At 43.0% G+C, this 27972-nt stretch overlaps 1 protein-coding gene across 4 annotated transcripts; it reads right to left on the bottom strand.

Annotated features, from left to right (window-relative positions):
• Positions 1–6: 6 nt before the first annotated feature.
• Positions 7–27972, bottom strand: cuedc1b (CUE domain containing 1b). 4 transcript variants are annotated; one of them, XM_030108934.1, is made up of 12 exons: positions 27840–27966; positions 26905–26907; positions 13754–14416; positions 12158–12285; positions 11197–11323; positions 10763–11024; positions 8554–8619; positions 8290–8370; positions 8094–8187; positions 6376–6434; positions 5623–5692; positions 7–2786 (listed from the first exon to the last, which is right to left on the bottom strand). In XM_030108934.1, coding segments are annotated over exons 3-12 (1206 nt in total). In that variant the 5' UTR covers positions 14072–14416; positions 26905–26907; positions 27840–27966; the 3' UTR covers positions 7–2785. The 4 variants fall into 4 exon arrangements, with proteins under 4 accessions (XP_029964794.1, XP_029964798.1, XP_029964795.1 ...); XM_030108938.1 differs by having other exon boundaries at positions 5623–5689; XM_030108935.1 differs by lacking the exon at positions 26905–26907 and having other exon boundaries at positions 13754–14423; positions 27844–27972.

Below are 27972 nucleotides of genomic sequence, written 5' to 3'. Positions count from 1 at the left end.
TACTGGGTTCCTCTCCTCCTCACATCAGACTTTCTTCTAGTTTTGTCCATGCTACTTTCACATCTACACATACAAATGGAAACATAAAGAGGAGGCCAGAAAACCTCATGAAAATGATTTTTTTTAATGGATTTTATTCCCGTCGGCTTCACACTCGTTCTCGTCTCGTCAAGGTTTGGCATCTACAAACGTGTTCTCCTCCAGAAGGAGGCCAGATAACAAGGACAGGGTTTCCTCAAAGATATGGCTGAGTACTTCTGAGTGATATATCCCGTCTCCGTGACGTCTTGCTAAAGAAATGGTCTTTTTGGCTTTGTGCAGGAGTCGTGGAAACCTGGCAGAATATTAGCAAAGTGTTCCAGGAGGCAGGTTTCAGTTTGGTTCGGTAAGGCGAGGTGAGAACCGGCTAATCAGAACAAACACAAAGCGGGAGGAGGTAGTTCTTCACATCTGGAGGCAATCTGAGAGGACTCTTTGTTTCATGAAGGGCCGCCGAGTCTCACGATCCACCAGCAAAAAACGCCCGGGAAGATAAAGAACAATAATGGAGCGGAGAACCTCCGGACGCCAGAGGTAAGCCCAAGGACATTAGTGGGTGGATCGTCATGGAAACGGTGTCTGTTCATTGAAGTCCAACAAATGACAAGATACTGAGACTTTGTATTGACTTTTACAGGTTAAACAAATTAATCAGCCGTCACACCTCAAAAATCCATAAAGACATTCTGATTATCCAGAAACTGGTTGGGAAGTAAATCTTCTTTGCGACTTAAAAATAATATCAGTTTAAAACTGCATTTGACGACAGCTAATCCTCAAAAAAAAAAAAAAAAAACAAGACTTTTTCAATCTCACTGTCACTCTCTAATCAGTTTTTAGCTCTTTTATCCCAACACTTCTCAAACACTCACATCCACTTTATCCAAGCTATTTGTGGCCAATCTCTGCAGACGTTGATCAAAAGGGAAAGTTAGTCCGTCCATCCATTTTCACCTCACACTTCACTGGTCATGGAAGCTGAAAGGGAAACCAGCTGACATTGAGCAAAAAATGAAAGAACATCATTTATACGTCTACGGCTGTTTCGCCGAACTTAAGGTTGAGGGGAGTTCCAGCCTTTTCGCTCTATCAAAATAGGCTCTGAAGATCAACTCATACTCTAAACATCTGACATCTTTAGATCGCCGGACATTCCAACACCAAACTGTTCCAGTGGTTCTCTACTAATTAGTCACCTCTGATTCAGATTTCATTTGGAATAAATCATATCGTTTCTTATTAAACTATGAAAATCAATTGAAAATGATGAGCCAGTAGTTAGACCATGTCATTCATGATCAAATGAAGTGATGGTGACTTAGAACTGTTTTGTACTTTACTTTGTTTCTTCACAACAGACGAAGAAAATTGGCATGGAGCGTCCGAAACTTCTTCACACTCTGGAATCTTCATTCAGCTTGGTTTTAGCTTGAACATCAGACTCCATGAGAGGAGGAACTCATTCTTTATGCAGCTGGACTTTAAACCAATCAAGTTCAAGTTATCTGAAGTGCAAACAACTCTGTCTGAGTTGAACTCACTGAATGTTTGCATTTACAGACCAAAACAGAGTTATATAACTGTGATTCCACTCAACTGATGTCAGAATTGCTTAGTTTTGCCTTTGGCCAAAATTACATTGTTTATTTAGCTTTAGCTACCAATTCTGCTTCGTCTATCGATGCATGAAAACTATTTGGGTATGTCTACAAACAGGAAGTATTGGGTTGGACGAAAATCATACTTCAGTTTAGTCAAGTTTTAAGCCACCAAAACTCAACAACTTTCAGGTTAACGTGAGAAAAACAAAATATCTGCTGGACGACATTTTCTCGTTGAATTAATTTAATCTTCCCAACTAACTGGCTGATGATGCCTTTGTAACGTCAGTCAGTGCTTGATTTCCACAAGCAGCATTCACAGACAACATTCACTTCATCTATGATTTGAAGCAATTTAAAATACAGAAATTTCCTTAGGATTTACTCTGAGAGCACCTCTGTGGACGATACGGTTTAGCGCTGCAAAATAAATCCCAAAACGAGTCGGAAATGTTTCACCTCGCCGAACCAAGCAGACTAGAAACCTCCTCCAAACTCCATCTTCATGGTTTTAAAAAAAACAGTCCTTGAAAGGAGACCCGGCGGTTCTTATGGCGATGGACGGGCGTGGCCGGGCGAGGGCGGCCACAGCTTCAATGGCCACAATATTCAGACGTGTAGGAAATACAGTTCCGCCCCGACATTCAACAACAGCAAAATATTACAATCTGATTAAGAAAAACATGGTAAAAAAGCTCTATATGTTTTAGTGTATAAAGGGGCATCTGCACACTTTGGATCGGAAATGCCCGGCCTGAGGGAGTCCGTTCAGAAACATACAGTCTGCTACTGGACACAACGAGAGGGGGAACACGAGGGAGAAAGTCTTCACTAAGCTAGTGTTTCCTCTCAGTGGATTAAAGGAAGCTGATCTACTGGAAGGACTAATGCTTTTTTTTTCCTTTACATTTAAAATGATATATCAACGAAGTGTTATAATACAGAGGTGATGCATTTACAGTTAGCCCAGTGCTGGGAACAGTCCAGGTCCTCTCCACAGGTCGGGGGGAGGAGAGAGTAGTGGTGGCGGTGGTGGGGGTCTCACTGCTCAGGGTTCAGGTGGGATGAGACCGGTTTGGGGGGGCAGGAGGATCCGGGAAGCCCCCACCAGCCGTGTGACGGTGATATGATGCAGCACAGTGGGATCTGAAATGAAGAGAAGAGGGTTTGATTAACCCAAACATAAACAAATCAAAAGACTGCTCGTGTCTGATTTAGAAGCTTTCTCTTCAACAGAATGATGAGAAATTTAACATAATACAGATTCCTGAATGTGGATTTACTGAAGAAAAGTGACATGTAGTTTGGCCCGACTTGCATCGGTTTCATGTTTTCCTTCCAGGAGAGAGATGTCGGTGCACACAGTCGCAACAGGAACACTGAAAACGATGGAGTCAGCATGCCAGGCCAGGACTGGGCACTGTGGATCGTTTTTGTAATGAAACCACACACGTGCGCGCAGAGACCAATACGCTATAAACATTAACAACGGGAGCACACCCAGGAGATGAAGATGGATTGTGATTGTGAGTGACTGTCGATTATAAAACTACTGAGCTCCAGGAGTTTAGTTACTGATTTTCTGCAATTAAGGAGTATTGAGGAGATTCACTTTCGTTCACCCTCAGGTGTGTGTGTGTGTGTGTGTCACACTGTTGACTTTCGTTCTCTAAATAAAGAGCTGCCTGGTTGGCAGCTTTTAGCAGGCCAACCCAGAGGTCAGCATCACCCTGGCTCAGCAGAGGTCAGTCATCGGAACTTTTTGGATCCTTTCAGAAATGAACCAAAGTTAATATCATCTTAACAACTAAACGACAACATTAGGTTAAATCAAAACTATACTATGATTTTATGACACAAACCCAGCCTCCAGGCTGGGTTTTGTTCTCAGATGAAGGTAATAGAGGGGCGAGGTGTGCGTGCTGGTTCTGCTACTTCAGTCCAGTTCCTGGAACCTCCAGAAGTCCAATCAATGATTAATTGATTGGATTTCTGCATCAAATTCTGTTGCTTCAGCAGTCGAGTGTGGCTTAAACTGTCATTAATTCACAGACATGCTGATAGTGACGACAGCTGGTGACTGCCTTCCATCGGGGGTATTTTTGGGTTCAGTTTCTTGCTCAGGGAGACTCTGATGTTTGGACAGGGGGAGATGGGAGATCGAGCCAATCAAACGCTGGGATTTGATGACAACAACTTGCTATTCGCTGAGCTGCAACCACCAAAGTCAAGATGGGAGGGTTTAGATCAAACACCTCCAAAGTCCAACCTTAAGAGTCAATCAGAGCCTAAACTCTGATTTTATTTGACTCGTGTGCTCAGTAATAAAATCATTTGCTGGCACAGACAAAATTAAAACGTGCAACTTGCGACTCCTATTTCTGGATCATACATGCACATGATTCAGCTCACGAGAGTTTTTCCATCTGCTGACCTGCTCAATACTCTGTGGGATAAAATAAATAAATAAATAAAATCTGTCATCAGATATGATGAAACATTTCTGAAGTGATTTTCTATCAGGGACTATTGGCCATATTTAACTTTTCCCTCTGTTGTATTTTTAGAAAACCTGAATAAATTGAATGATAAACAAAAATAAACATAATTTCACCAGGACCATTTTTATTGATGCTAGTTGTTGTAAAATACAGGAAATGTTGAAAACGCATATCCCACAATGCAGCATTCTGCAGCCTTTAACATAAGTTTTGATCATTTCACTCTTAATGGAGCTTGGAGGTTGATGCTGCTTTGCTATCAGTAAGATAGTGCGAACAAAATCATGCTTTCATCATAAATGCTTCAGTCTTACACTCTGAAGGTTGCAACTTTGAACGTTCACTGATTAGAATGTATCTTTGTGATTTGCGATGCTTTTACTTCACACACATTCCTCAAATTGTGTTATCTGCAGATGGGAACAGTCACAAGGAGAACTATTGTCAGCCAGCGATAAGCAAGACGGTATAAGACGTTTTTCATTAAACCAGAGTGAGAATAGCTGACTGCTCAGGTCAGTTAGTTCTCTGTTAAAAGAAATGAAATCCTTTCTTCTTGTTTGAATTCTCATCATTCTGTCTCTCCTCTATGAGTTTCCAGCCAGAATGTGAATCAAACCCAAAACAAATCTACCTTTTAATAATGTATGATACATCAGGTTGAACTCAACCTTCTGCCTGGCCTGTTTTAGGTCCTGCTTACCTAACATTTCAAGTTAAAAGGCATCGTTGCTTCAGAGAAGTTTGGTGTTCACACAGCAATGTTTTGAAAATGACGTCTGTTCATACTGAAACGGCAGAAACACTGAAAACAACGTCGAGGTTGGATTGCTGTGTTCGACAAAGGCCTTACTGTCAGCTTCAAACCAACAACAACAAGAAAACCCTGCAGGTTTGGGTGGAACAAACCAGAAGTGCTGACATATTTCTAGATTTTAACCCTCTTAATGTTCTTACATAACCTATTGTCTCTCAACTTCCTGCAAACGCCCCGACTATATTTGTGTTTAGAAGCTGGCCGAAGCCTGAAAAAGTACCCCACCTCAAGTCCACATATTTTCCTTCCCCCGAGAGAGAGGACACATCACAGGAGCTGATCACATCAGCTCCTCCCACACACACACTCACACCCACCAAAGCTGTTTTCCAGCTGCCTCATGCATCTGGCACCTACGCATTATCAGCGCTCCAGGGCTCTAACTCAGGCTGTGACTTTCTAATCTATTCTAGTGCCGTGCAAAGTCTCCGCCATACATCACATGTGATTCAGACATTAAAACGTCTGAATGGGACACAATAAAACCTTCTGAAACCGGAGAGAGAGAGATACGGATGACTGGTTCTTTGTGTGTTTAGATGTTTGAGGATAGCTGGTTTCAGGTACCTTGTAGGACAGTGTGCAGGCATTGCTGTTGTGTGAGTCTGTAACTTAAATGTGTGTGTGCGTGCATGTTCAGATTTTTGCCAAAGCAGGATCTTACCATGATATAGGCTCACTGCGTTGTTCTGTCTCTTCCTGAGTGTTTGCTCTTCTTGGCTGGCCATTATCTTCTGGACACAGACACACAAACGTATCAAAACTCTCTTTCATTTCAAACTGATCCTCTAATTCAGGGGTGTCAAACATAAGGCACGTGGGCCAAAACTGGCCTGTAAGAGGCTCCAATCCAGCCTGTCAAACCGCCAACCAAAATTTTAAAGAAAACAGATTTTTGCAGCAACCAAGAAAAACTGTGAAGTTCAAATTTAAAGGTTATTAGGGCACTATATCACTGGTTTAAACCACTCAAGGTGAAAGTGGATGACATGTGGCTCCTGAGCAAAACTGTGTTCGACACCCCTGATCCAAACACATCATCTTCAAACACATGCTTCAGCTAATCCAGTTTAATCCCACAGTCTAAAAACATACATGTGAGGCTAAATGGTGACCTTTAACTGTCCTTAAATGTTAACCTGTACTGGGTGTTGTCTTCCTTTGCATATTTACAAAATTTAAAGCCACCATTTAGTCGTAAATACATGTTTTTGGACTGCGGTAGGAAATCTAAGTATCTACAGAAAAACAGAACATGTAAACCTGTCTCAGACTTTCTCGACTTTCTCGCTATGAGGCGAGGATGCTAGCCACTGATTATTGCTTTTTCCACTTTTTTTATGAAGAGAGGGGAGACCTCGTGCGAGCTCACTGGACTCCACTGCCGTTACTTTAATGACGCCACATGTTTTCTTACCACAGGGGTTTCCTTCGACGTCATCCAGGAGATTGGCTGTGGAGTTGGCTGTGCCCAGTCTGGAGAGGAGTTGACTTAAGGAAATCAAATCTTGTTCCTGAATTTCCTCAAAGCTACAAGACGTGTTTATTCAAGAAAGCGTAGCTATGATTACTCCTTTCCAAACACTCAATTTGGCATGCGTGTAAGGGACTGTTGACTGTGTGTCTCACACGTGTTTAGAGCAAACACGCACAGAGGAAAGCTTCACCTCTTCACAGCTGCTTCTTGCTTCATGCTGGCAGCAGAGAGAAAAACAAGACAGACACACACTTCAGTTAATGTTTAAGCCCATTTCCGTCAGAATGGCAGCAATAGTGTTCAATACAAGTTTGAGTCGTAAACGTGAAGGTTGTTGTTAAAAAAGCTGGTGCAGCTTTACGAGATGTTTTTACTGCCAGCTCTAAAACATTCGCTGTATCCTCTACGGAGTCATTTAATGTCAGAGTGCACGAGTCGGCACGGACAAAAGGAAGACAGAGCGGCGCACGTGGGGTGTCACACTGGTCGTTGCAGCATTACCAGAGTCCAGATCATCCACAGGATCAAACACGGTGTGAGAAAATAAAAAAACATTTGCAGGTAAATCCAAATTTAATGCATCATTGATATTTGGTTTGATAACTCCCACGATGCATCAGCTGTGTTTATTAAACCAAACATCAAAATGGGTTTCAGTTGCATCATCAAATCAAAGGTGGAAAAAAAAAAAACAGTGAGGAAGCAATTAAAGAGTGACAATGAAACAGGAGGATGTGAGGGAGGATGTGCACCAAGTTACATGATGCTCTCTGTGTCGCCATGGAAACAAGACGCTCTGCGAGTTGTTTGAATAAAAAAAAATCAAAACCAGGATACCATATCTTAAGAAAAAGTCTCCTCATCACCTTAAATAAAGCCACCAAAAACCAGTAACATATTAAAAAAACTGATATGTAGGTCCGAGGAAATATGAAGGTGGTTAAAATGGCTTAAAGGAAACTCAAACCTACTCAAATAAGTTCACATGTCCTTAAAACCTCCAGAAAAGACTGTTAATCAATGTTTAAAGTGGAAACAGACAATTTATACGTTTAAAATGTCATCAAAATGTTACAAAACCTTTTTTAAAAGGTCAATCTCCCCATTGTAATAACAATATCACTGAATGTCTGGGAGGTCATCAATACTCGTATAACCTGCTTAAAAATAACCTAAGAAAAATCAAGTTGTGAAAAAAGAACAAAGCGCCATAGCTTTTGAGCAAAAAACATGCAAAACAGCTTAAAAATCTAAATCACATCTGATTTTTCTTTCTATCCAACTATTGCATATTTGAATGTCTAGAAAATTCAGACACATTATTCTATTGTTTTGTAAATATTATTTCTAGTTTTCCATTTGCTGTATTAAATAAAGAATTCTATAAATCACTGTAGCTGTAGTTTTCCACCACCGTGCAAACGAATTCAAAAATGAAGAGCTGTGTTTGAAATGGCTTTTAATAGAAATGTGGCTGATTTATAATTAACTAGTTTTAATGAGCTACTCCTGACTTGACTCTGACTCTGTGAGCAGTGGAAAGTTTTTACAATATACTTGTGACACACAACTGACACTAGAAGACAACCGCCAGCCACTGGATATTTCTGGAAACTGGTTCAATTGTCATCACACCACACTAAAAACAGAAAGGATACGAGTGGTGCTTGAGGAGCGTCCGTCTTTTAGACTTCCTCCTCTTTGTCTTCTCTGAGAACGTCCTGGCGATCTCAAACAGCTTCTTCCTCGTCGCTGCAGGCGAGAACAAGCATGAGTCAGTTTAGCATCAACCAGTAACAACAAGCACTGAGAGGAAAAAAAAAACAACAGAAGAAGCATTTTTCGCGGACTTACACTTCCCCATGTGTTTGAGCTTGTCTCTGAAGAGGGCGTCGTCGGAGGCGGCCTCCATGGCGGCCGCCGAGTACTGCTCCCCTGCACACAGACACACACTGGCTGAGAAATCCAGGGTCACCACTAACAACACAAGAATCACAGTGGAAGCACAGACACATACACACACACACACACACACACACACACACACACACACATATATATATATACATACAGAGACACACACAGCACGGCAGAGGAAGCAGGATGAGTGATATCTACCTGTGGAACTCTCCATGCTAGATGAATGATTGGACTTTGATTTCTTTGATTCATACTTCAAGCGATCTAAAAACAGAGAGCAGATGTTATGAGCAGGATGTGATGAGCTCTGGAGTGATGGCGCCATGACCCTGCTGCTAAACCACACCACCTTCTGCCGAGACAGGAACACAGTTCAAGGTTTTTGGTGCACAGCCAGGGCCGAAGAGGTCACTTTTCCTCAAAAACACAAAACCTGACCGTATGTATTCAAGTGAGAAACCAGGAGTGTGGTTCGGGACCTCTGAGCAGAAACAGTACAGAATGAGAGCAGGTGCCTGGACTCTACGGTTTGCGATGTAAGACTCTGACAAATGGAGACATCTGGAATTAATTTTGTCCAAGTAAAGAAAGGCAGAAAAGCGAAAAGAGGATAGCTGATGACAGAGCTCGTGATGATTCCAGGTGTTTCGGCTCTGCTTCTCAAACTGTTTCTCCATTCAGTTCAATTACAGACCTGATGCATCTCTGCACTGTGCTCAGCTCTGGCCTGCAGCTCCAATTAGCGCACAGTGCAGGATGTGCTGTCAGGATATGAAGTTAGCAGTCATTTGGAAAATGTATTTGTAACGGCCAGTCCCGCCTCTGATGGGAAATGACCCTGGGTCAGGCCAGTGCAACCAGGCCACACCTGATGAGAGGAAAAATCCTGCCCTGTTTCTACTGTTAGTTCACTTTTCACATTTGAGCAGCGTTACCATTCATAGCACGAGCTGTGTGACTGCCCGGTTTCGTTATTCAGACAAAAGAAATTCCAAAGAGACGAGCGTAAGGCCCCGTTTACTCGACAACGTTTCAAGTCAAAACCACTGCAATGTTGTTTCAGGAAAAAAGTTTTTCATTTTCACGGCACCTGAAAACATCATATTTGCAGGCCAGGCCACAAGTTAGCGCTGCTGGTTGTTTTTGCAATAAAACCACACACACACATCCACACACACACTAGAAACATTAACAATGGAAGTACAAGGACATTCATACGGACAGATGAAAAAGTTGGATTGTTTTTCCAGGTGACTTGCAAATACAAAACTATCAAATCCCAGGAACTTATGGACTGGGGGTCATGTATTGTTGATCTGCTTGCACATGGGCAGAAGAACTACTTACTACAGCCACGGTGCACATGTGCAGTAGACAAATTTACATGAAGATGGAGTCGGAGCGTTTGCAGCTACATTTTCAGTGACTCTAAGTCCCATCGTCAAGCAAACAGAAACAAAACCCAACAAAAGTGTTCTGTTTTCACTTGAAAATGTTATCATGTAAACAGGGCCAGAGACTTCAGCATTAAGGCAATGTATAAAAGCAAAAGGCTGTGAAGGCATTAAAACAGTGCATGTGTACCAAAATATTAATAACAACAAACTGGAGGGACATCCAACTGGTAAGAATGTTGCAGTTTACAGGTTATATGGGCTGTTTGGAATCAGGGACTTTCTTCAGACTGTCAAAAAAATCTACCAATGAAATATGCAAGCTGACTAAACTGTATGAAAAGCTTTGAGACAAGAGCTGGAAAGAGACACACATAATTAGCACCACTGATCTGAACTGATCTCGAACTGCCTGCAATGTGAGGAAGAACCAGACTCATGCAGAACCAGCTGCACAGCCAGAGGTGAATAACTCCGCAGGGAGCTTTATGATAGCAACCTTCAAAGGACCTGAAAGCTCTTCAATATACTCATGAAGCATCTACACTCACTCAAACGTGACCCCTGGATCCCACCGGGAGACCTGGGACATCTAGAGTGTCCACTGCCGGGTCTCACCAGGACGGTTTGTGAAGGAGAGCGAAGAGACTTGACTCTTCATGAGTGGTATTGCTATCGGGATATCAATGCATGTATCCCTGGATTAGTATTAGAAGCCTGTTAAAACATCAAAACATTGTGATTTCCTAATTTTTATGCTTCTTTCACTTTGATCAAAGACAAACTATAAAACTGAATCACTGTCAATATTCCTGAGCAGACCTATAGCTGTGAGTCTTCGTGATTCCTTTAAAAATAGAAGTGTATTTTTGGAAGAGTGGAATGTGGCGGGCATGAAGCATTGTACGGCAGTGTAACCCGAGCCGGAGGATTCCAGGGGTAAGTGTTTTTACACTGCCACATTTAGGGGAACTAAGATCCGGTGCGCACTGGGATACGGCTGGGCTCATTACCTCTTTCTAAGGCGATGAGGAACTCGCGGTTGCGCTGCAGCTCTCTCATGAACTCCTCGTTCTGCAGGAACAGGGCGATGCGCTCGTCCTCCAGATACTGCTTCAGCTTCTTGTCCTGCTCTGTGGCCGCTGCGGTCAAACCGGCACCTCCGGCAGTCCCCGCGGCTCCTGAAGCGGAGCCGGACTGAGCTGTCCACTGGCTTATTGAAGACACTGACGAGGAGGAGGAGGACGAAGGCTGAGAGAGACTGCTCTGAGAGCTCTGCAGGGGAGAAGAGAAGAGGTCATATATTGTTCGGACTGCGCATTTCTCAAACTGTCACATTCATCACTGCTGTTATTATTACACAATAATGCTGCTCTGCAAACTCCTGCAGCTAACATGACCCCGACACGTCATATTAGAGATAAAAAAAAAACCCCAATATTTTCACCTTGATGCTGTCCAGCTGCTGTGGCAGGATCCGCAGGAAGTCGTCGGGCAGATTCCCGAGGAGAGGCGGGTTCCAGTTTTTGTAGCTTCGGACTTGCTGGTGACCTGGAGGTGGCTGGGCTTCAAAACTGGAGGAAATGGCGTGGCACGAGACGTTAGCAAATCTTACGATTAATCCACAACCATCACTGCCCAGTCACAAAACAATGTGTGAGACCCGGAGACAGAAAACATCAGTCCACACTGACAGGAGCAAATATCGACCGATCCTAAATCCTCACAAACCCACAACCTCCTTGTTCTTCAGTACTAATGAGTGAAAGATCAATCAAGCCTTAAAGACTGAAACCTGTCAAGAAAGAGGACCGAAAGTGTTGCTGGAAGAGGGAAATGTATCACTGCCAGAGTGCAAATGTTCACTTTTCTAAATGTGAATGATCACAGTCACACAGCTGCTTTACTGAACGCTTTAACTTTCTGTATCCGTTTGCTATTTGAAGCTTTCATTTCTATTAAATAACTCAAGATGTTATGAATATTTCACTGCTTATTGTAATTGTGGGAATGATTCATGCTTTGAGGTATTTTAAGGGCTTCACTCAGGCCACAGTGAAGTTCATTAGGGCTGAATATACTGATGAACGGTCTCAGGTTTCACCTGATAAAATGAGAACTACCATTACGGGTGAGTGCAGCACATGCTAAAGCCCCATTTATATGACAGTGTTTTCAAGAGAAAGGTCCTGATCCGGCCACACTGGAGCTCACAGCACACGCTGCCAACGAGCACATTTACTCCCATCTGGCCAGCGTTGTTGATCCATGCCTGTTTATCCTTGGAACTCACGTCTGATTCACTGTTTTCATTGTGGTTGCATGCAAAGTTTCCACTATTGCGCTAAAAATCTGGACTTATTCCCCGAAACAGCCTTGAAGCTGTCTGATCACTTGGCTGAGCTTACCGTGGTGGAGGCGTCGGTGGGGCTTCTGGGTATTTTCTGTCATAAATGTGCATGTCATATGTGGGCGGAGAGTAAACTGGAGGTGGCTCTTCATCAGAGCTGTCCGGTTCCAGAGTCCGCTCCAGAATCTAGAGCAAAAGAAAAGACTTGTTTTCTTCAATGTCCCAAACCACATCTTTGTCTTTTGATTTAAATAGCTTTCAGCTATCAAAGGTTTAAACTTAACCTGCTATTTTTGGATATTTTGATTGTTTTATTGACTTTGGTTCAAAGTCTGTAAGCTGCAGCTGTGCAGAGCTGGCATCCTCCCAGCTCCTTAATTTAGATGTGTGGAGACAAATGCATCTCTAAAATAATGGGTTTCCATTTGATTCCTCCTAAGATTCAGATATAATCGCCGTTTTTCCTTCTGTCTTTGTAAACTCACGTTTTTTTTTTTTTTAAATGAAATATGTTGCTTATGAGAGATGATACAAAAGGGATTATAGGAAAAACATTACAGTTTAAAGCAGAGGTTGCAATCAAATATGAGCTTAAAGTCAAAATCAATGAGTGCTTTGGTCAGCAGCACCTCTAACTGGGCATGACGCCCCGGGTCAACGTGCCGTGACTGACTGGAGCGAGCAGAGCAGCCAGTTAACCTTGTCATGGATGACGCACCACAGGAGCAAAGGCAAAACCGCCGGCTGCTCACAGCGGTCTCTGGTTGACATGTACACTGGGTCCAATGAAAAAGGCAATTTATTCAATGGATTTGCACTTGCTGCTCGGACAGGTGATCAAAGTGATGACAAAACTAACATTTTCAGACATGTCTGGAATTTTAAAATACATGTCCAAGTTTCAACCGTTAGATTATAACTAAGGTCAATATTATCAATTCTCAACTTGTGGAGGATTGTTAGATGTGCAGCATTAAAGCAAATCACACACACACACAACTCATTCATTGGAGAATATTGACCTTTTGCTGTGAGTCTTAAAACCGAGTTCTTCCACATTTTGCTTTAAACGAATGGTTGCTGAGACTTTTCTGTGCACCTCAGCATTAAACAATTAAAAGACATAAGAAAGGGATATACTCGTCTATACAAGGTTGAGGTCCTTATGAATGACATCCAGGGATCCTTGGTGAAAATAAGTAGACATTATTGATGAGCAGCAGCTGAGCGGACAGAAGCTTTCCCTCTTTAAAAGTAAGGGCGTCAACTCAAGCTAACATCAGAATTATTTGGATTATTAACTTTACCGTGAAGAGTTCATGAGGCTGTCACAGGGTCAACGGTGACACAAACAAATACCACACACTCATGTGTACTACCAGTTATAAGGAGCATTCCTTTTGATCATGGTAGGACACAAGAGTGAGCGATCTAAAGAAATGCCATCACTTTAAACTATAAAGAGAAATATGCGAACACACGGTATGACTCAGTACCTTGACTTCCACTCTGATTATGCTTAAGGTTAAAATAATGAGTTCATTTAAGTCCCCGATTGATCCTATGGATAACCGTCCGAATTGAGGATGAAAGCATTGGCGAGGTCGTCAATAATAACTGAACTGCTGTTCGACCTTCAACCTTTTCCACTGACCTCCGGCGGGATGCTGTCATCCGAGTCGGAGCTGTCATCCGTGCCCTGTCCGTCAATGCTCATCTGCAGCAGCTGGTCGATGGTGGCGTCCACGGCTCCGTTGTTGGAGCGCAGCACGCACTCGATCACCTCGTAGTCCATAGAGGGGAACATGGTCTTGAAGTCCTCCATGGCCTGGTTGAACTCCAGGCGTCGGACCTGCCGGTTGGGCCTGCTGTTGTTGAGCTGTCCCTGTCCGGCGCCGCCGCCGCCACCGCCACCACTCCCGCTGCTTCTGGAGCCTCCATTGCTGCTGCTGCGCCTGAACAGGCTCGTCATCCTCAGGGCCTGGTTGCCTCAGGCGCTGCCAACCCGCTGAGAGGATGGCTCCTCTTTCCCGTCAAGCACTTCGGCTCCTTCAGTCTGGCTTGTGTTTACTGCGTCTCTGCTCAGTTTCTCATGCTCGCACAAATATGGCAGCCGTCTGATGGGAGATTAGAAAAACTGGAGTTTTTAACCCCCGGCGCGACTCGTTATTGTGCTGCATCTGGCATGGTTAACAGTATCAGAGCGAGTGCAGGAAGTGGAATAATCAGGTGGTGACAAGTCAAATGTCCACGGTCCTGTCATCAAGTGGAGACGAGAGTCAAAATCCACCCGGGAACATGCATAGCTACACCACAGCTGTCACCTAGAGAGAGAACACAGAGGCAGAGAGTTGGAAATGGAATGAAAATAGAATGAAGTTCCAACAGTTGAATCACAGAACTGCTTCTCAGCTGGGAGTGAAGACCGCAGATGGCACAACCACGAAGGTACGACACTGTGGGAGCAAAGGCGACATCTTTACAACGCTGTTATTTAGAACAAATCCAAAAGCACAACATTCTTTGACTACACCTACCGCACTTGATTCAGTGCTTGGTGTCAAATCCATATAAGCTGCATTTATTCATTTATAAAACTGCTTTTTATGTTTTCAGCACAGACATGAATTTGTTTTTGAGAACCATTGTCAAGCATTTTCCTCTCAGTTGGAAACACACTCATATTCAGGGCCGTTCTGAAACGCTGCAATCAAGCAGCAGGCCGCCGTGATTTCACAAAAATAACACGCACCGTAGATTATTCGCTTGAGGTTCACTTCACACCGTGAGGGCAGCAGATACTTTCATTTCAAGACAATGAAAAGCCTTTTCAGTTCTTGTGCACCGTACAGAGTCTGGGATTGACCCGGAAGCTGTTCAGTTTTTCCTTGGCTTTTGCACAGTGGTTTTCAAAGCCTGAGTGAAACTGGTCATTACTTTACTCCATCCGTCCATCTTTATTCCACTAAATCTAATTCAGGGCTGCAGGGTTTGTCCAACACAGGGCAAACACAGAAACTTCACATTCACACTTCAGGCAATTTGGAATCAACACCCAACATTAAATGTATGTTTTCTTGAACTATGGAAGGAGACCGGGACTATATCTTGGTATTTTCAAAAATGCCATACAAATAAAACTTAACATTACTATTAGATGGACAGCCTTTGCTAAAATAGGTTAATACTAAGCCTTAGTTTATTGCTGTGTTTATTTTTGTCCTCTTTTTGTGCAGTGGTGGCCTCAAGGTTAGAGAAGCAAACTTATTGCAGAAGGCTTGAATCCCACTGAGTCCTAAAGCAAGGCCCTTGACCCCCAGCAGCTATCTGGGCTGCTATTCAAACTTGAGGTTAACTTTGAATAGGACGGATTAAATATAGAGGAAATAATTTCCCCAGGGGAATTAAGAAAATATGTTTTCTTTCTTTCTTTTTGGGAGACTGTAAGATGAGAACAGGATGTCTTGGATGCATTTAGAAAGGGTCGAGTGGTGTCCGACCGGCTGAGTGGGTGGGTGGGCGATCTGGATGCTCTCTGGGTGAACTCCACGCAGAGCTGAGTGAGCAGCGTAAACTGTGAATGTATGTCATGATCCACATTTCAGGATAAAAATAAATGATGCGCTCCTTTGAGCAAAGCTCGGCTCCCGAATCTTGTGACGACTGCACACAGTTTACTGATCGCAGTGACGTGAATGAGCTGCAGTTTATCACCAGGAAGAGTGAAGACATGTCGGAGCTTTTCAGCCGTGGAATGAGGATGAAGCAGATGTCTCTTAAGAATCTTCATAAATTATCAGTGTGCAGTGTGCCGCTGCAACAAGGAGCTCTCCAAATGTGTTATCCCTAACTGAGATGGATTCAATGCTGCTGAATGCAGGCGAGGTGCAGTTTGGAGGTTCATCCCAGTTGGCAGGACCTTCACTGCATGACATTTACAAAAAGTGATTCGTAATGTCATGTTTTTCCGAGACGAGACTCGCCAGAATGACAATGTAGAATAGAAGCAGATGTGAACAGAGCAAAGCTGTGGAATCACAAAAATGTCGATATTCAAAAGGAAATTTGCTCTCAATGTTTTCTCCATCAATCTGGAATCCCTCCCTCTCCCTCACCTCCCCTTCCTTCCTGCTTCACTGGGGGTTCATTGTGGCTGGCGGCTGCCCAGTGCCACATGGCAGTGCCAGGCCCCGTCCACGGCCTATAAACAGCTCCTCTCTCAGGCTCCCATTTACTAAAGAGCCCGACTCTTTGATGTAAACAAGATGTCTGCCGGAGCAGCCTGGCCTCCTTGCCACACTGGAGCTCTGTGTGCGTATGAAAAAACAAGAAGCCCTGAATGAGGTCGGATAGAGAACGACTTGAAATGCAGCTCACTCCTCAAAAGGCGGGGCAGGGATGGAGGGGAGGGCTCGACTCGGGTACTGATTCGACACCGATCGGCCGAAACGTTTGAAGTCAAACTGCTAATGCTCGCCAGATGTTGCAGCATTGTGTTCCAGCTAAAGCGCAAATGTTAAGCGCTCTGTTTTCATCGGCTCCACAAGGTTAAAACTCAAAACGGAGAGAAAAATCCTCCAAGGCCATCTCAGGAAGGATCAGTGGTGTCAGTTTTAAAATACAGACTACTGATCTGTTTCACTGTAACAGTCCACAATTAAATACAGGTGTTGCTGGCAAATATCTAGCAAAACAATACTTACCACACTGCATGAGTTCCACAGAGGAAGCAGTGCAGCCAGAACTGGTACAGCCTGCTGACAAGCGTCCAGACACCGTTCATGGATACAGATAGACGCAGCTATCAAACAGAATTTTTAATAAACTGAATCACCCTTATGCAATTGGAGACAACCAACTTGTGACTAGTCAGCACTGAAAATATTACTCATTTATTATTGTAATTCATGTACAAGGTGCTGCTTCACTGTCATGTGGCTTTTTGCAACCGCATCTGTTTCAAAGTGCAATGAATGGAGTGAATACTCTTATGAAATGTGGGATTCTTGTCTCTGTGGAGCCACAAGCACACAAGCGAATAGGGAGCGGCACGAGGTACCGCAGTAGAAATCACGAGAAAAAAAAAAAAAAAAAAAAAGCTGATTGCAAAGCTAAATATGAGCCCCAGTGTGGTAATATTTCGGTTTCAAACCGAAGTGAGCCCGTCAACACGGACGAACCAGTTTACATGAAAGTGGTGGCAACAGAACAAATAAAACAACAAAACAAAGTTGCATCCTCACAGAACCACCCAACGCAATTTTCCCAGCTGACGAAACAACTGCACCTGGAGATCCAGAGTCATCTCCCGACGGTCAACACTCACCGAAATGTTTGGTCAATAAAACTAAACACAAACAAAAAAGTAAAATTATGTGTGCGATCACAGAACGCGCAGTTCCCTACACTGCAAAAGAAATGTCGCCCTTTAAAAGGGTTGAAAAGTCGGCTTTTAGAGAAATGCTGCAAATGTTTGACAGACACAACAAACTGCCAGGGAGAGTCTTCTGTGTGTTTATTTTAGTGCTTGAAGCATCATAACTTGATGATCATGTTAACGTTTCAGTACGTCTTCATTCTGCCTCAGGAGGCAATTTCTTTACTTTGCATCCTGCACTGATACCTGATATTTTTTTGGGTGAATGTTGGTTGCAGTAGAGAGAAACTAAAGGGGACCACTGCATGTGTGTTCTTGGTCATGAAGCAACATGTCGGTGGAGCACCAGTCAGCCACTGGGACACTGAGAAACAAGGGGGATGAGAATACAGCACTACAGACGAAACACCAAGAGTTTGTTTTCGTGGACACTTTCAAATATTTCTTACTCTGTAAACTCTCTCTGCTTTGTTGTCCCACACAATGAGATCAGATAGTGTGTGTATAAAAGCAAGGCCTGGCTCTGCTCCCATAAGATATCTTCCCATCAACATATTAATCTGCACCTAAGAACCACACTATATTTAGCCTACAATCCAGGGCTCTCTGTCCTCAGAGAGACCGTGTGTGAGCTAGTTGCTTACTGGCAAACCAGAAGAAAAAAGCCCTGTGTGATCTCTCCTCGGACCGGCGAACACACAGATATCAGCTTTGGACCGTCCTCACATAAACCAGCTACAAGTGTCACTACAGCCTGAAGCAAGTCGTGGATCACACCCATATGCCTCATGATCTGCTAGAACACTTTAGGGATGTTAAGGGTGAATCATTTTTCAGACGACTAATAAAATAATGTCATTAGGATTAGTTATCTCATCTACAAACGCGTTAGAAAATGGGGAAAATGGGTTCCAAGTGTCTCTGGATTAACGATATCCAATTGGTCTGAGTGTGGCTCGCACTTCTGGCAGAAGCTGTCAGTCATTACTGCAGGCAATTGAATATCTGCTTGTTTTTTTTTGTTCTGGCATCTTGATCTGATAAGCTGAATTATTGACTTTATGCCATGCCATGAACTGAGCACAGTTTGAGATGCCTAAACCCACCTGAAACTCAAGGTGAAAAAAAATTGTGTGACAATTTACAGTGTGTGCAATACCAATGTCTTAACAGGTGGAAGCATCAGCGCTTCAGCCAATACAACCCTTTGGAAAATGAATATGCAGCAGTTTGTGGTTCATCTGAAGGGAGCTGCAGCCAAACCCTGCTGGGTCTGAATGCTGCGTGAAAGCAACTGCATGCCCGACAAACATAATAAATTTGAGAGGAGAAGGGTGTTTACAGTAGCTGTAAACCAAAGTACGTGAACATGCAAGATCATTTTTCACAAGAGGTGAGCACCGTTAGTTTTGCCACAGAGCTGTGATGATGCCCTATGCAACTACACACTGGATTGATTCTTACCATCAACAATACAGGAATAAACCAAGAACACCTTTGAGTCATTTTTCATATCATAAAACCATTTCAGCTCAATATACAAAGAAAATATAAGTGAAGGAACGGGAAAGGATGGCGAGTGGCCAATACTTGGTTTTAAAAAATTTTAAGAGAAAATTATGAAATACTGGCTTATAGCTGAATGCCCGTAACTTGAAGCTCCTCAGAGCAAAATGGGTTCATTATTTTAATATCTGCATCTGTACGTTCTCATTTTATCATCAACATGATTCTATTGACAATGACTTTGGTCACTAAAGACAGAAAAAATTCTTCACACTCTCCCGCATGTACAGAGCAGGATTTAGACGGATGCAGACAGGGTCGTGGGATCCTACAGCTGCACCAGATGTAAATTAAAAAAAAGAGATCATATCCTGCTGCAGGACAGCCAGATGTTCCAGGTTCTTACAATAAGGGCTCAAATGAAGGCTTAACTGTATGTGGAAAACATTTGTGCTCATACCACTATATGTGGCATTGGAGGAAATTCTTTAAAATGTGTTTTCCTTCCTATTTTAGCATCTTCCTAATAACAAGAGTGCATACTGATCAGCTAAACTAAATAAGTCCAAATACTTCATTGGACATGGTTCTTAATTTCGAAATTAGAAAAACTGCACTGCATCTAGTAACAGCTAGGTTAAAAATAGCACTACTGCCACCTATCAGGATACAAACAACACTTGTATTGTGTTGTTGTAGCAAATGACATAATTCCATGTTTGAAACTGCATGTTGTGACATACTGTACTGTGGACAGTGAGAGCCTGAATGCAGCAGCTGGCGGTTGAAGGGGGGCTCTTCCCTCCTCCTTCAGGAAAGGACGACAACATCTGTGGCGTTTGGCTTCATTCCGCTGCTGTATTATTTGCATCCATAGCGCACGTTACAGGATTCACAGAGTCACGGAGGCCAGACAGCTCTCGTGCACACCCAGCTCCCGCAGCATTGCGGTTCATTGTAATAATCTATGCACACGAAGCTTATTTCAACAATATTTTTGCTGTTTGAGCCATCTTAAAAGTTTCACAATTAGAGCTATAATGAGCAATCTGACAGTGGTGTTGTAAATTTTAGTTTTGTTTTCCATAGCAGAGCAGACCAATCACAGCTCCGGTGGTCTGTAGGCTTCCTCCTGTGTTCTGGACCATTTCCGCCACAGGAATTGTTGGCAGCAGGAAAGCATCGCCTGTGCACTTAATCACTTTTTTTTTCTACTTTGATAAGGGTCAAAATAATTCATGTTTGTCTCTTCCTTTAATATTAGATAACAAAGTAACATCAACCACTCAACAGACTAGACTGGTGCTGTGCCAAGACAGGAGAGACTGCTGACAATGTGACCATTACCAATGCAGCCATGGCAGGAACAAGTCACTTCAAGCTTCAAGTGAAATGTTTAATACAATTAATAAGGCTCTTGGTATGCTGGATGCTTGTATGAATAGCTTGATCTATCAAAACCTTTTGATGTGGACATTACGAGCCCTGAGGGAGGAATGAGACATGCTAAAAAAAACCCAAAAAAACCCAGTGAACTGATGAACAGTTCAGCTTTTCATCATACAAACAGTAGAAACTCAGTTGTGATCCAGCATCAAGTTCTGTCATTTAAAGCCGAGTCAGATATCAGCTTCAATCCTGTCACTTTTATCGTCCTGTACAAATACTTCAACGTATATCTTTTTGAAGTGTATTAGGAATGGGAAACATGGCCCCCATATGAATATTTTAAAACATTTATTTATGAAACAACTTAATAACTTATTCATATAAACAGACTAAGAAATATGTTTCATTTTCAAACAAGGATTCTCTTCTGTTCAAATGACTGATTTCTGTTTACAGCTTTCTGAGTGCATACTTAAAACGTTCAGATTTAACTGCACTCATTTAGATGATGTTCTGCTCTACATGTTGCCATTACTCCGTTTTTAGAGGCTATCTAAACCTCGCTTTTAAGGCAGAGCTTTTTGTTGTTTTTTTTTAACATGCAAACATTTTCCTTTCTACACATTGCTGACATACATGCAGTATCATTACAGGCACAGATTTAGCAAAACATTCATCATGAAGGAAAAACTTCAAGAATATTTACATATTTGATATATTTAGAAATTCTATAAGGATTCCCTTGTTTTTGTGCAAATGCAATTACTGCTGCACAAAAAGTATGACAACACCAAACCTGCAAGTATTCCTTATGCTAAAGAAATTAACCTGTTGTGAGTATTGTTATAAAGTCTAGATGAACAGAGGTTATTGGCCCTAAGATATGCACAAGAAATGTGCAACATTTCCAATGAGGCTCAACACTGTGGCGTCCCGCCACGGTCGGCTCTGTCCCACTAGTGTGAAACTGATGCATTTCTCTCCTTCTCCTATTAACATCAACAAATCTGTTGGCCGTGTTGTGCAGAGCGTCTGTCACTGCCAGTCAGCATCCTCCCCTGCTGGAGTAGCACATGCTCTCCCACACCATCGCTGCCCTGTCGCCTGCTGCTCGCGACACATGAAGCCTTCACAGAGCTCGCCGATCACGGCTAGTATCATCCTGACTCCAGCGTCGCCTTAGATTCGTGTCCTTGCTGCTGCATTCATGCAGCTTCAGTTTGTGACCGTGACCTGCGAACACCAAGCTGGCTGTATTATTGTGTCTATAAAGTAGGTTGCATTTTCTATTACCTGAAACATTTGTTGCAGGCATGTATGGACGCACTTACACACCTATATCCAGCACATAAAAGAATTCTTAAACTCAAGAACAAAGCAATTTTTCCCCTAGCACCCCGAGATATGCTATAGTTATAGGCTGTTCAATTTGACTTATAACTCAAATAAAACACATGAAAATAAAAAGGAATATTTTTCTGTTGTTGCAGAAGTGTGCAATTCCCAAAATTACATTTAAATAAATCTGCGTGTAAAATCATCCAACATTGTGCTGATGTTTGCAGCCACTGTAAATGTAGCTTTTGAGAAACAGCTCCAAAGGTGGAACTTTTTGAAAATGCTCTGATTCTGTTTTCGTGAAAATGGAGAAAAAAATAACCTTTCTTTAGAGGCGCTTCACCTCTGTCTCCATATATGCAGAGGAAACCGCAGCTTTTCTGAAATGCTGCAACTGCACATGTGCACCATGGTCATGGCAAATAGCTCTCCTGCACATGCGTGAGTAGACAGACAGTAAAATCAATGGCGGCCTCCCTAGCAGCACTTCCAGTCCATATTCTCCTGGGACTTGGTAGTTTTTATTATTGAGATATCTGTAAAAGCAGTTCAACGTCAGTCCGTCGCCGGGCTATGAAAATGTCCATGTACTCGCCATTGTTAATGTTTATAACGTATTCTTCTCTGCGTGCACGTGTGTGGTTTCATTACAAAAATCAGCAATGATGCCCACTCATGGTCTGGCATGCTAACTACATGGTTTTCAGCTTTTCTGTGTAAATATTTTTTTGAAGCAACACAAATACAATGAGCTTTTATTTTGAACGTTGTGTAATCAGAGCCTCAGATTTTTGAAAGAGTCACCCATTATTTTAAAGCTGATTTTCTCAAATTTTTATCTATTTTCGAAAATGGAATGGATTTCTAATTGATAATTTGATCTATTTTCAGTTAGAAATTCCAACCATTGGTGGCTAGTTCTCCAAATAAATGTGCTACTGGGAGCACTTTTCACCTCAACTTCCTGTCAAGCTCATTTCCACTATTGTCAGCATTTTCAAAACTTTTTATTTTTCTCATCTCCATGCAGACAGAGTCGGAGCATTTTCAAAAAGCTCCACCTTGGTAGCCATTTTCAAAAAGTTGCATTTTTAGTGGCTCCAAGCAAAGTTGCCTAAACAGACACCCAAAATAACAAATTTTTCTGTTTTCACGTGAAAATGTTGTGTAAATTGGGCCTTAAGCCCATTTCATACTAGATGTGGAACAGATCTGGAGCTTTGCAGCGGAGGTTTACTATCTCCACCAGACGCGTATCGTGTGTGCTGAGGAGTGCAAGGGGGAATTTTTATTTTGGAGGACCGGCATCCGGTCACCGGTGGTATTACAGGGCCACCATCTTTCATCCAATCCTTTGCATGTTGAGTCCGCATGCGGAGAAAACAGACTCGCTGTCAAACCACTTACGACTCTGTCACAGTTGCTGGGTGCATCAAGCTGCAAGTAAAATGCATCCGGTGGAAATAAAGCTGCTGCATGAGGCAATGGTTCTGCTGCGGATCCGTACCGGATCCATTCCGCATCCAGTGTAAAATGGGATTCAGGCCGTAAAACCAATTTCTACCAAAACTGACCACAGAATCAAGGTCAGGACCAGACTGATACAAAGAAAACACCATCAAGATTGTGATTGCCGATTATTTTGGTAATACCAAAATAATAATACTTTAATATTTGATATTAACACAAGATCATTGCTGTTAAACCAGAATTACATAGTCACAAGTGCAGCAATGCCTTGTGAACAGTTAGTGCATATAGTAACAATCATAGCTGATCATAGGGCTGCACAATTAATCAAATTTTTATCACGACCACGATTTTGGCTGCCGCGATTAAATTTAGATGATCGTCGCGATTTTAAAATTGAAAAAGTGAGCTGTGTTGTGTGTCAAATCAAGCACTTTCTAAATCCAACATTCAGCCAACCACCAGGGGGCGACCGGGGTTAGGGCCTCATCATTACGCTGCCTCAACAGCAAGCGAGCAAAACCCGCAGCAGCAGCAGCGTCAAATGAAAAAACTATGAGACAGTACGATGTGAAGAGCAGCAGGCAGTGACAGTGCTGAGGCATCTGGAGGTGAGGAGCCACTAGAGCCTCGTAAAGGAGCATCATCTACTGCAGCGGTCAGCAACTGGTGGCCCAATGCCACGTTTGGCCTGTGAACAACAATATCTGGCCCACCATACGATTTTGAGAATCTGAGGCACTGCTTCACGGAGGCAGTAGCACCGTCCATTAACCTGTCAGTATTCAATTCCTCCTAAACCACCTTCATTACCTGTGAAACACCTTGAAACCCTCTGATTCAGTGAACAACCTGAGCCGTGCAGCTCCTGCTGCCTTCAGGGACACTCCGTAAAAGTAGTCTGCTGATGGACGCCACCGCGGTGTCTCAGTCAGCTGTTAGTTTAGCTTTTAGCCACTGACGAACTAGCTGGCTTTGAACAATTCCTTCGTGCTCAAACATCAGTCGACGGGACGCGATGTCAACTTCTGTGTAAATAAGATTTAAACGCTGAGCGTCTCGGACAGAACGGGAAAAGTTGTTATTGACGGACAGTTCAGTATCTGAGCGGCGTAGCGGCGGCTTGGAGGGAACGAGGGAATCATTGTTCTGGTAGGTTTCATTTCTGGGTTTAGCGTGGCTGTTTACTGTTATCTTGTTGTTTTATCTTCATCTTGTTGTTCAGTGATCATTGTGTTACTCTCAAGATGCAGCAGGTGACGGTCGCTCAGCTGTCAGGTGGTCAGGTTCCAAAGTCATAATCCGGCACTTTTCAGGTCTGGTCAAACATTTGTAAATACTTACAGTCGGTGCTTCTATATGTTAGTTTCTAAGGAAAAGCGATCGTTCACAACATTGAAATGGTCCTAAGTAGTTGTTTAGATTCAAACTAAAACATCTTCGATTATGTGCGCATGCACTCCCGACTTCGCTGAAGTGCTGAAGACGCACGTCTTCAATTTGAAGACTTGTTTGTTTAAAAAAAAAAAAGTGCAATAAAAAGGTATGTTTTACCTAACGTAATGAATAATCGTGATTACAGTATTGACAAAAATAATCGTGATTATCATTTTGGCCATAATCGTGCAGCCCTAGCTGATCATATAGGAGCGACAACTCGAGGAAACACATGGTGTCATAACACAAATGCATGTAGTCAAAGCTCTCAGCAGCTCTCTGGTGTTCCCACATTAGTGTACATGCTTCCATACAATCTACATGCTTTCTGCAGGGAGCAAAGTGTTTTTTTTCCCCCAGTGTGTTAGAATACAGCAGACAACTCGTATGGTGTCAGACAGCCGGCTGCGCACACAGCTCATGCACGCCCACACAGACGGAGACGGGCAATGACATTTCCATCACACTGATCCACACTCAGTCCTGCTCACATCAACCGCCCTCCACTGAGTCTCAGCCTACAACTTCACTGTTTTAGTTCCCCTCCAGTGCTCCGATCATGTCACTTTCAGCCAGATCGAGCAGCAGCGGCAGACACGCGAGACTGCACGCTGCAAAACTGAAACCTATTCAGGTGTCATCACCCAAGAAAACCTCCGTTTCGCCATAAATTAACCAAAAACTCTTCTCTCTAAACTGGACTGGATCTAATGGACGAGATCTGTTCCTCAAAAACAAGCCAGATGTCTAGAAGTGGGATTATTTATTTTTTTAAACACATTTTAGGGTTTAGTTCAGAACTGATTCAAAAGGGGAAGGCTTATTACTGCCGAGCACTGCTCGAAATCAAGTTTCTTCAGGAGTGAAATCACCACATAGGATGGCTGCTTTTATGCGGGGGAGGCAAAATATAAGAAACAGTGCTGAGCAGCACCATCTTGAAGCGATTTTAAAAGTAATCAAGGATTTAACCAGTGATGTCAAATTGATTTCAGATGACTGGCTGCATAAACAATAAATGTAAAGTTAACATTAAGCCATTTATAACAACTCCTTGTAATGCACAACACTGTACAGTGCTTCATGCATGTTTTGACAAACTATGCACGTTCTGCTTCAATGAAAGATTGTAGTAATTGTAACATTTATTCTACAGGCCCTATTAGATACAATAGAAATAATTATTCCAACACTGATAATGGCCAATATTGCACGTATTTCCTCTCAGATACCAGTAGTCAGCCCGAAAATACACACGAGGCTCGACAGCACATTCGTCAAACATCGGCTCTAATTTCCAAACCGTCTCATCGCACATGCAGAACAGCTTTATTTCCCAAAGAAGATCAGAGAATCATTTCCACAGAAGATGTCAGTAAACATTCCACACACACTCCTAGAGATACCAGATCCTCCTCTGTGGATGCTCTTCTGTCATCTCTTTCAAGTCGGAGGCTCTGATTTAGACGAAAGATCTGAGGACTTCCAGAGACAACCTGTATTTCAAGTAAGGCTGCACGGCATACAGATATTTTAGAAATATTGCAGTGACAATCCTTGCAATATAATTAATCGAAAAACGCTCACAGAAATGCAATAGATTTTGTTTCCATGCATCGTGCATGGAAACATATTTGGGCAATCAAACGGAGCTCTTTCTGAAGCATGTTTAAATATGTTTCCTCGATGGAGGGATTACTTGACTGACTGTATGCAATAGTGAGTACATGGTCAGTATGCATGACTGTACACTGGGAAGCTACAAATGAATTGGATGAATAAAGCTGTCCTTCCTGAAGTCATTATTTCTGAAACACTGAGGATGGGAACTGTGCAATGTAATAAAATATGAGAACAAATAAATAAAATGAAAAATAAAAAAATATGGAGCAGTTACATTCAGGTCAGTCCTACATGTTTTAGGTCTCTACTTGCAGCACACCTGATTGCAATGAGGGCTTGTCACTGGGCTTTTTAACAAGTGTGATGAAGAAATAAACATGGGACTGAGGTGTGCTGAAACAGGGAGAGAGATAAAACAGGGAGGACTGTGGTCCACAAGGACCAGGACTACTCAGCCCATATTCTAAAATGACAATAACACGTTCAGAGTCACAACAGTGTTAACTGCGACAACTCAAAATGGAAAACTCCCAAGGTGAAACTTTTTGACTGTTCTCCTTCTCCATAAAACAGCGGGAAATCCGCTAATATTGTTCTCTGCACGCATATCTGTGGTTCCATTAGAAGAACAACCAACATCCCAAATCTTGACCTGCCATGCAAACTCACTGTTTCCAGCGTTTCTGTGTAAATAGACATAGTTTTCAATACATTCCTCTGTAAACTCAAAACTTATCTGCGACAAAAATCGATGCATTTTGACTTAAAACTTGAATCCCTGAAGTTAATCAACGATTAACTTCCACGGGAGATATTAGTAAACATTTCACAGCCGGATCTTCTCTGTGGATGTTTCCTGTCATCTGCTTCCAGTTTGAAGCTCAGATTACTGAACCTCCACATGGAATTTCATGCTTTTGCAGCAATCATACTCGAGAAGGTCCACAGTAAAATGAAGAAACTTGATGTGAGGGAGAACCACGGCACTGCGATGTGGGATGAGGAGCGGACAGTCTGGAAGCGGTGTAGTTTTTGCCTCTCAGTGGCCCACATCAAGAATTAATCAGTTTGTTTTGGTGGCTGTGGCTCAGCTTCGTGCTGCCCCTGTGTGCATGTGCTCTGCTAACCTGCTAACGGTACTCTGAGCCGCTCGCAGCTGTCACACTTTGCCCTGAAAAAAAAAAAAAAAAAAAAAACCTCCGCCGCAAAGCACTTTAACGACGAGCTTAAGCGAGCGTCCCCTCTGTCAGGAGCGGCCTGGAGCCGCTAACCGGGCTTTAACTGGCGGGCTAGCGGCGGCGCTAGCTCCCGCAGCTAACTAATCACAAGCAGGCTCCTCCGGACCCCCGCTCCCGCTCCGCTCCCCCCGGGGCTCCGGACGGTTACCGCAAGGCCTCGGTGAGGGACCACAAACACATTTCCCATCTATTCCCATTCTTTAGTGGAAGAAAAAAATTATATTTTTGCAACAGTAAAACACGTCCCTGAGGTGGGAACAAGTCCTACAAAGAGAGGCTGTAAACTGGGTGAAAATCATCCAGCTGTTCGAGCCAGAAACGAAGGGAGGAAAAGGGGGAAAAACGGGGAATAAGCGCGGTACTCACTGACAGAGAGAGCCGGAGGTCCCGCTGGGCACGAAACATCCGCACGGTGTCGAGAGGGGAGGCGGAGGAGCAGAGCCGCGGGACGGCGGACCGGAGCATTGTCAACGGGAAGCAGGCAGAGGGCTACTG

The sequence above is a fragment of the Salarias fasciatus genome, chromosome 14, assembly GCF_902148845.1.
Source record: "Salarias fasciatus chromosome 14, fSalaFa1.1, whole genome shotgun sequence".
NCBI lineage: Eukaryota > Metazoa > Chordata > Actinopteri > Blenniiformes > Blenniidae > Salarias > Salarias fasciatus.
This window is presented reverse-complemented; position numbering and strand designations above follow the sequence as displayed.